The 9,448-nt window shown below is 38.3% G+C and overlaps 1 protein-coding gene across 2 annotated transcripts; it reads right to left on the reverse strand.

Annotated features, from left to right (window-relative positions):
• Positions 1-655: 655 nt before the first annotated feature.
• sar1b (secretion associated, Ras related GTPase 1B) lies at positions 656-9,291 on the reverse strand. Of its 2 annotated transcripts, XM_040149958.1 has the most exons (8): positions 9,072-9,291; positions 8,146-8,248; positions 5,692-5,767; positions 3,208-3,327; positions 2,872-2,937; positions 2,418-2,521; positions 1,550-1,681; positions 656-870 (listed from the first exon to the last, which is right to left on the reverse strand). In XM_040149958.1, exons 3-8 carry the CDS (start codon positions 5,747-5,749, stop codon positions 754-756), a joined length of 597 nt encoding a protein of 198 aa, XP_040005892.1. In that variant the 5' UTR covers positions 5,750-5,767; positions 8,146-8,248; positions 9,072-9,291; the 3' UTR covers positions 656-753. The 2 variants fall into 2 exon arrangements, with proteins under 2 accessions (XP_040005892.1, XP_040005891.1); XM_040149957.1 differs by lacking the exon at positions 8,146-8,248 and having other exon boundaries at positions 9,072-9,289.
• Positions 9,292-9,448: the final 157 nt, after the last annotated feature.

A 9,448-nucleotide genomic window follows, 5' to 3' on the forward strand; every position in this document is an offset into this window, starting at 1 on the left:
CCACACATTTTATTTATTCAAATCATTTTGGAAAAAAAAAAAAAGAAAAGGAAAACAAACAACAGGACAAATCAAATGCAGTGATTAAATACGATGTTGAATGAATGTCTTTACTGTTAAAAAAAGTGTACTGTAATGTATACAACTATGTTGCTCTCTGTCATAGCTCAAAATGAGATGAAGAGGGGGAAGAGGCGCCAGGGATTTTGATACATGTACAGATTTACATTTATAACGCATCTTCTATCATCACACTCAACAGATGGCAGGAAAGAGGGAGAGAGGGCAGCAAACAACAGACACAATATAGAAAAGATTCATCCATTTAAATTTGAATACCCTTTGCTGTGGAACCAATGCTATGTTACTCTCTTAGAAAAAGAAAGAAAGATGGAGACAAGTGTGTTTTTGTGTGTGTGTGTGTGTGTGTGTGTGTGTGTGTGTGTGTGTGTGTGTGTGTGTGTGTGTGTGTGTGTGTGTGTGTGTGTGTGTGTGTGTGTGTGTGCGTGTGTGTGTGCTGTGAAGGCTGTAAGAAAAAAGTGTAAGAAATGAAAAAAAAATGGAAAAAAATAAAAGGATATTGGTTGGATCAAGTTGTACTGGTTTCTCTGAAGGTGGAGGCAGACTTGTTTGGGCTGACATGGATGGGGTACTGGATGGTACTGGTGGCAATGGTGGGCGTCTTGAGTGGTTGGGTTTAGCGCCCCCCTGATGGTGGTGGTGGTGTTGGTATGTTATGGCTGCTTGGCTTATTTAGTCGATGTACTGGGAGAGCCAGCGGAAGCCCTCGCCATAGCCCTGCCTCTTCAACACACTGCACATGAACACCTCCAGTGGTCTTGTGTTCAGCTCCTTCATGGGAATGTTACCCTGAGAGAAAAACAGGGGGGAAAAGTCACACTAAATCCACTTTCTAAAAATTTGACTACAAATTTATGTCGTATGCATTGTCACGTTCTTATACCATTAATTGATTGTGTCTAAAATTGTTTCCTTTTTCCAGAGAAAATATAGTAACCCTGTCTTCTAAACAAAAAACTAATAAAGTCAGAAATCAACTCCTGTTGAAGTTGTACCTTTCAAGGAGATCAAGAGCGAGCGCTGGGTTGAAATACATTTCTTGAATATTTAAATATGTAAAACGGGTGTTAAGTTGCTCTTTAACTGTGCAAACAGGTAAAGAAAGGAACTCCTGCAAGAAAAATATCTACCCTGCAAACTAAAACTTGATATGTGATCATTTTTGTGATACATAAGCTTACAAATGGACCAAGTAGCAGTAATATATTTCACCAGGACTGGAGGGACTTGAGTCTATTTTGACACCATAGCTGAATAACTTTTCAGTGTCCGTGTATTGGGGTGAAGGCTCATCTTGCCATAGTCTTCCTTTTGCTCTTCATGCAGTCTTTTCTCTGGTGTAGTCTCTGGTGACGTGATATTTTCTTTTCATTTTTTTTATACACTTGTCTGACTTAAAATTCTTATGATGAGATGTCTAAAATAGGGTATAGCGTATTGTCCTGACACACAACTTGTGTTTACTTACCTTGCCTGTCGTCTGTCCGTACAATCCAAAAACTTCCCTCAGCTTCTCCTCGCTGATGGCTTCTGACCTGTCGATCTTGTTGCCCAGGATCAGGATAGGCACATTTCCAATGGTCTCGTCTGTCATTAATGCCTGGGAGGGTAGACAAGGTATTACTATTTGGCTTTCCTTTGTATCCTTATGATGATAAAGAAAAAAAATGTATCCTGAGATACTATATTACACATTAACCTGTGATGTTTGAAAGATATTTAGTGTCTTCCAGGAGTAATTTTGTGAGTAATTTTCTTGTTCTTTAACTACTAAATTTCCTAAATTCTCCAGAATTACACTGGAGTTATCCCTAAGAACTTCAAGAAGTGGACCCAATTACATATGTAAATGGTAGAGAGTCATCGCATTGCAAGGTTTTTAGTACTGTGATGAGTTCACTTATTCAACTTATAAAAATGCCATCCAACAGGGCACTGTATTTCATGAGCTATTGTGAGAAATTCATACCTTTGCCTCCTCTGCAATGGATTCCTCTTTAAACAATTACTAACATTTGTGCTAAAAGGTGACCTTAGGAAAAAAAAATAAACTACTTACATTTACTTAAAGTAAATTGGTTTTACCTACAGTAAGTTGGTTTTTATAAAAATATTTCTTGCACCATCTATGTTGTTTAAAAGATAACTGAAAAAAAAAAATTGCTGAGGATTTAATCATTAAAAATCTGTTTGAATTCATTTATAAAAACCTTTTTTTTTTTTTGCTTTATGTGCACCATTAAACAACATTTATTACAATGAGTTCTGAATGCTGTCAAAAGCCCTGCCCTGCTCGCAACAGCGCGATGGTGATCAAGCAGGTAGCAGGTACTTACATCAAGTTCTGCTTTTGATTCGGCCAATCGCATATGGTCTGCACAATCCACAAGGAAGACGATGCCATTAATGGCAGGGAGGTAGTTTTTCCAAACTCTGCGGGCTATGTGAACCAACACACAAACAAACAAACAAAAAAAAACAAAAACAAAAAAACAAAGATGAGATTTTTAAAGTCTTGTTTGTCTGCTACAGCGGTATATTGTATTGGCCTTATGTTAGCAAGAATGTAGGTAGGACAGAATTTCCTTGATGCGATGCAGAAAATGCACAATGTTTTCCCCACATGCGGGTCAGGTATGTCGCCTGAAGGAAAACTGCTTATATCCCAATAATCTTAATTCCAGATCATAACAGCAGTGAAAAAGTTTTATCAGATCTTCATTAAGACATAACCTGACCAACAAAACTCAAATACATTAGTAGGTAAACCACCCACACACACCCACACACCTTGTGCGTGACCCCCAAGGTCGAAGGTGGTGAAGGTCATGCCAGCAATCGTCAACTCTTCCGAGGCTGGAGGAAAGAAGATGATCATGAGTTAATCTGAAAAATCTAGCACCTCAAAAGTCACTGACGCACAGTAGCTTAGTGTATTTACAAATGTATAGCATGAATGAATATGTCAACAAAATGCCCACTCAACAGGACTGTTTGAAAATGTTAATTTAAAAATGGATAACAAATTTCTGTGAATAATCAGCCTGATTTTTTTTCCTTTCTATTCTTAACTAAGTGAGCATGTGTGAATGTGCATGTGAGAGAGATAGAGTAGCACAAACTCACTTGGATGTAAAGTTGGCACATGCTGTCCCAATCTGTCATCTTTGAGCATGTGCAGTAGCGTCGTTTTGCCAGCATTGTCCAGGCCAAGAAATACTAACTTGCCAGATTTCTTGTACAGTCCTGAAAATAAGCCAGAAATATTTCAGAGTGCAAGCCTGGGCACTAGAGATTTTTTTAGACTATTTTGAAATGAAACAATGGCTGTAGTCCACCTACCAATTTTGCTATTCTCTAATCTCTACTTCACATTACTAATGTTAAATGAAACCAAAATAAAATGAAGCAATCCTTGCTCAAGTTAAGCTACACTCTTGTATTTTCTTCTGTGTGGAGTTTTAAAAAGTAAGCAGAGTTGGATTTGTTTTTATATGGAGGAACGGCATTCAGTCACATTGTATAAACACAGTATTCTTCACAATAAAACCATCTTTTATTTAAAAAGCACAAAAACGCTTTATACTTTAAAGGGAAACCAGCAAGATTTTTGTCTCATTGTCAGGTCTCACATATGGACGTACCGACTACCTGAATATACAAAAAGGTGCAACTAAGGTCACCCCCTTCCTCAACTTTGCTGAAGAGATTACAAGGCTTTGAGTTTACCACTCTCTGAGGCAGCATAGAGAAACAAAGTGGATTTGTGAAATTTCTGACTAAGTAAGCTCAAATAGATGTTGTCATTACTCACAACCGCACTATGCAACCTGTCTGACAGGGAAAACAGGAACAACTGCTACACAGGAGCAGCTCTGAGACAGAAACTAGAACAGCACAGGCTGGGGAGAGGAGCAGCTGGTACACACAAAAAGATTTTCAGCAGATCTGAAATGGACACTTTCATCACAGACAAATTTAAAAAGCTGGGGTAAAAAAATCATATCATGTTTCCAAGAGACACTTCTATTGTTGTAGTCAACCAAAGAAAATCGATTTGTACCTACTATTCAATCAATCGATTGATCGCAATGGGAAGCAAACCCATAAGCCAGCTTATGTTAGTGCTCTAACCAAGGAGCTATAGAGACCCATTCAAGCTACACAGAAGCATTTAAGGGAATAGTGGCCAGCAATGATGGTTATTCATTCACTTCTCTGGCGCCGAATGTAGTTTCTTGCCAGTAGTGGGTGGTGGTGATGGTCACTCACCAAGAGCTTCAGCCATTGTTGCGTTTACAAGACAAAATGTTGGAATACGCCCAGTGGGCAGCGCTACTTCCTCATCCTCTCGTGTTGAGGGGTACACTGGACATAACTCACTATCGCAAAGCTAGTTAGCATGCTAACTTCAGTACAACAAGTAACAGAAATAGAAGCAAAACAAGAGGTAACATAGAAGTTGCCTTCCACCGGTGGAGACAGCTCTTGGCGAGTAAAGGAATGAAGTTTGATGCTGACCTCACAATCTTTCAATAGCAATTCTTCTTCTAAACTGGTAAGTAAATAGCTGTTAATGCTAATGTCGGCTATGTAGCAATAGCAAAAACTTACATATAGGCCCTCTTCATACCTGGCATTAACATGCATCTTGAGTGATCCAATCACAAGTGGACAGCTCTAAGTACGTTTACCTGGACTTAGAAGGTGTTTCCACATGTATCTTGACTGACCACTTGTGATCGGACCTCACCTCCCTGCTCTATTTGCAAATAAACACATACACTAATTCTGTTTGCAAAGACCAAGATGCATTGTTGTTTTTAACCAGCGGGAGGTAGCAATGCACATCTCGTGCCTAGTGTGCCGGAAATTAAAAGAAGAAGAAATCAAATCAATACAGACTGGATCTATTCCTTGCCGTGTTCCGGACATACCAGATCACCCAAGATGTTTGATTCACTCGTAATATATCCGTATGGGCTTTTCAAAATTTTAAGACGTCGTGGACAGAGCCAGCCTACAGGATTTGTACAACTTGTATTTGTTTGCAAATGAGTATGTACATCTTCCTACACAGAGAACGTCAGTTGAGTAAGTGGTTCACTCAAAAGAATGTGGCTATATGCGGTCCAGACCACCTCCGAATGTGGTCTGAGTGATTTGATTTCAATGTGTCCTCAAAGCATCTTGGATGCATTCACACCTGTACTTAGAGCTGTCCACTTGTGATTGGATCACCCAAAATACATGTATATGCCAAGTCTGAACAGAGCCATACCCCTTTAAGAAGTCGTGTCTGCTGAACCATCAGGGTATTTGTGTTTCAGATTTGTGTCTGCAAGCACAAAGTAAACAAAAACTTGTTCCTATCAGTTTCTCCCACAACAGGCCTGGAACAAAGCCCATTCTTGTTCACACCAGTCTTGCAGCCCTGCTTTTCATTGAACACCTGAAAGAACAGTAGTTGTAACACCTAAAGTTCTTCTTGTGATCATTGAAGACATTAATCAGACTACTAACTCTTACTAACTCTGTTAATCTTTATAAGGTTTTCAATACTAAATTCCTGTTTACTGTAAGTTAGTGTGTCTGTTCACCAGTACTCACCTAAAAACTGTAGTACGCTATTAAAACCGCTATAAATCCAATCGAATAGGAATGACATATCCGGAGCTGTTGAATCCTGAAAACAAATGGGAAAAAACAGCGGTAAGAAGACATGAACACACATAGACCGAGCAAAAAAAAAAAAAAAAAAAGAATTGTTAAAGAAATGTTATTTTAGCTGTAATATCAATAATTATTATATAGAAAGTGAGCAAAATTACAATATACAATCTTTCTAGTGTTGGTATCTTTTCCAATTACTTCTCCTCTGAATATTTATCAATAATGTTTTACGTTTTTATTTATTTTTGTATGTAGGTTGTCAGTGACCTTACACAGTGTCTCTGTTCTCATGGTCAGGAGTATTACCAATACTGCATAATTTGCATTGGGAAATTAGCGTCATCACTAAACTGTTCTGACAGGAAAACTTGAAGGAGATCTGGACCGTCTCGCTCTTTATCATCAGCATGGACAAAATATTGAAGCTCAAATCATTTTCACAATAGCAGCACTTAAGAGGCACTGCACACCTGTAAATTGTCCATGGAAAAAACTAGATGGTAGGAAAAAGGTGAGAGCATAAATTTAAATTGTGATATACAGTATAACGCTAAAGTTTGAAATTTTAGGAGAAGATTAAAAATGAAGATAAATTTGGGAGATTACTGCACATATCTAGTAAGATTTTTTTTTATCATGAAAAAATTATATGGTTGACAACACTGCAATTTCAAGTCCAACTGGTCTTCATTTCAAAATATTCAGATTTATTAATAACTATATTGACTATAGGCCCAGAGACTACATGGGAAAGTACCTGAAAACACCAACAAATGAATAGAACACAATTATAAGTATCGACAACAGGGGACAGAAAGTAAGATCAATGAGAACCAATCAGCACTCCTCACCACAGACCTCAAAAAAGTGATAGTACTCAGCTCTATAATCATGAGGCCTGCCTCAACCTATAAGACAGCTATCGGCAACTGGTGATAAGAACAATGACTGACTTTCTACAGCCAATGATTAGCTTATTCCAGTAGGAGTCTTTGGACAGGAGGACAGAAGTTTCAAAGGACTGATCACAAACCAGCTGACAGCTCCTAAACAGGTAACATGAGTGTTTTGTTCAACACAAGCCATTTGCAATGGCCTTGGAAATGAAGCCTAGCATTAGCCTTTCAAGATAAGGTAGTCAGATAGAATTTCAAACAAAACAAAATAGATATGAGATAGGGCATGCTATAACTGTGTGAAATCAACAGCCCACTGACTTGTTACATACAGCAGCTGGTTATTTCTACGTAAGACAATCTCTTGTTTGGTTAATTTGTCATTCTAGTTCTCACAAGCTTCTTTTCCCCCCTCTTTTCAGTGGCATGTGATCAAATGCTTTAGCAAGTGTCACAGTCATGAAAATGGGGACAGAAAAAACTACCAAACTTCCTCTCTCTGTGACCAAAGGAATATCTTTTGGTTAAACCAAAGTTTTTTTGCCCATGAAATAATGATGTTTGATCCACTGAAGTGACACACATACACACAGTTTGCAAAATTGATCAAATTTTCTCTGTGCCAGTTACAGAGGTCCCATAACAAAGTAAACTGGTGCCGACCTCTAGCCCTAGTTACGTAATGTGCAAACAACTTCAGGGCTAAAGTATAAAGTAGCCAAAGGTCAAGACCACGCAAATACAGCTGAACTACACGTCAGCTGCTGCTACACTCCAGTCCGATATACTGCCACTCCCACCACCAGTTTTCTATGACACAGTGGGCTTTACAGTCTGATGCTCCCATGTGTGACGTGATACAGCTGTGAATGTTAAGCAGTTTGACAGTAATATATACATGAGTTTAAACCAAAAATGACCAACTACATTGAAGTAAGGCTGGAACTAATGATGTTTATCTCATTGATTCATCTGATGAGTTATTTTCTTGATTAACTGGTTAATATTTTGGTCTATAAAACTTCCAAAAACAGTGGAAAATGCCAATCACAAAATCCTGAAACACAAACTGATGTCATTACATGTCTTGTTTTGTCAAATCAACAGTCCAAAACCAAAACATATTCAGTATTATATTATATTACTATAATGTAAGACCAAGAAAAGCAGAACATTCTCATTTGAGAGGCTGGAACGAGAGTGTTTGGCATTTCTGCTTGAAAAATGTCTTAATATCGAAATTGTTGCAAATTAATTTCTCTTTGAATGACTAATCAATTAATCAACTAATTGAATTTCTACATTAAAATGACTATAATAACAAGGTGTGACAAAAATGGTTGGTTGCCAAGGTAAGATTATTGGAGATGTACAGGATGAATTTGGCTAGAAAAGCCCTCAGAGCAAAACTCGCCATAACAGAGGAATGTGTTATTAATTAAATCTATCAGATGAGCTAATGACCATGGTTCAAGTTTAAGTTAAGTGTACTTACTCACAAATCACCAAACTACACGTGTTGAGAGTTTGCCCTTATAACTGTCCACCTTCTGAACTAATTCTTCGGTGTCTGAAGAGCTGTTAATGTTTCCTCACACCTACATAATAAAGAAGATGTATTATTTATGTAAATATAATGTGTTATTTATGTAAAAATAACAGCGCTAGTTTGGAATTGTGTTTTAGCTCACAAATTATAACGTAAGACACATTTTTCTCCAAATTCCTATCTTCTCAGGCACCCTCGAGCAGGTGTTATAACTTCACACAGATACCATGAGAAAATGATGAGTCCATAATACAATAAAGACACTGGATGCAGTTTTACTCATCTGTCAAACCACTATCAACGTAGCAGCAAAGTTAGCTAACCCTTACCCTAACGGCTAACGTTACATGGATGATTGATCTCCGCTAGGTTCTGCGTTGGCGAAAAATAAAAATAAAAGGGCCCGAATATCAGAATCATGGCAAGTCAAACCAAAGTTAGACATATATATTAAGTCTAATTATATCAAGCTTGGGTGAGGCCGGCTAACAGGCTGGCTAGTAGGAAGCCACTAGCTACGTGTCATATTCTCTTAAGAGGCGACGTTGCATCGAGGGGTTACTGGCTACGTTAGCTAATTACCAGTTAGCTGAAGCTATACTTCACCGAGGTATTAACATCAGAGACATGTGATAGTGTCAGTTTGTTCCCTCCAGTAATAAATGTGGATGTTTCAATACATATAACAGCGGCTAAACTTGAGTTTATATCAAGCTAGAAGCTCATCGATAATAAGCGAGTTAGCCAACTTAGTGTTACCGATGCTAACGTAGCAACGTTAGCAGCGGGGATAATTTGCTAGCCGGGATGCCGACCGCTCACATACGACTCTTTTCTGTTCATCGGGGAGAAAATGTATCGAATCAACTTACCCGTTATTTAGTTGTAGATTAATTTAACGAGTGTAATCGCTCTTATACTCATGTAAATTGGTCTCCCGGTCAAAAAAGAGAGAGCCTGCGTGATGCCAGTTCTTCCTCTCCTTTTTCGTATTTTGTTACTGAGCCACGACACTGCAATGGCTGTCCAACAACTCCCCAAAACTCTGCCCAGCCGCTTCCTGTTTATGTTTCACAATCATCTTTCCGGCTGGAGAACCGATATACACCGAGGGTCTAGTGTTCTTCTTGTTTCATAATTTCCATACAAATATTTCACTGTGTTTTCTTTCATACAATATTTTATTAAGGTACATGTGACTGGTTTAAAAACCAAACAAACCCTAAAAAAACGATTGCCCCAGCTTTCT

This window comes from Xiphias gladius, chromosome 17, assembly GCF_016859285.1.
Source record: "Xiphias gladius isolate SHS-SW01 ecotype Sanya breed wild chromosome 17, ASM1685928v1, whole genome shotgun sequence".
Taxonomy (NCBI): domain Eukaryota; kingdom Metazoa; phylum Chordata; class Actinopteri; order Istiophoriformes; family Xiphiidae; genus Xiphias; species Xiphias gladius.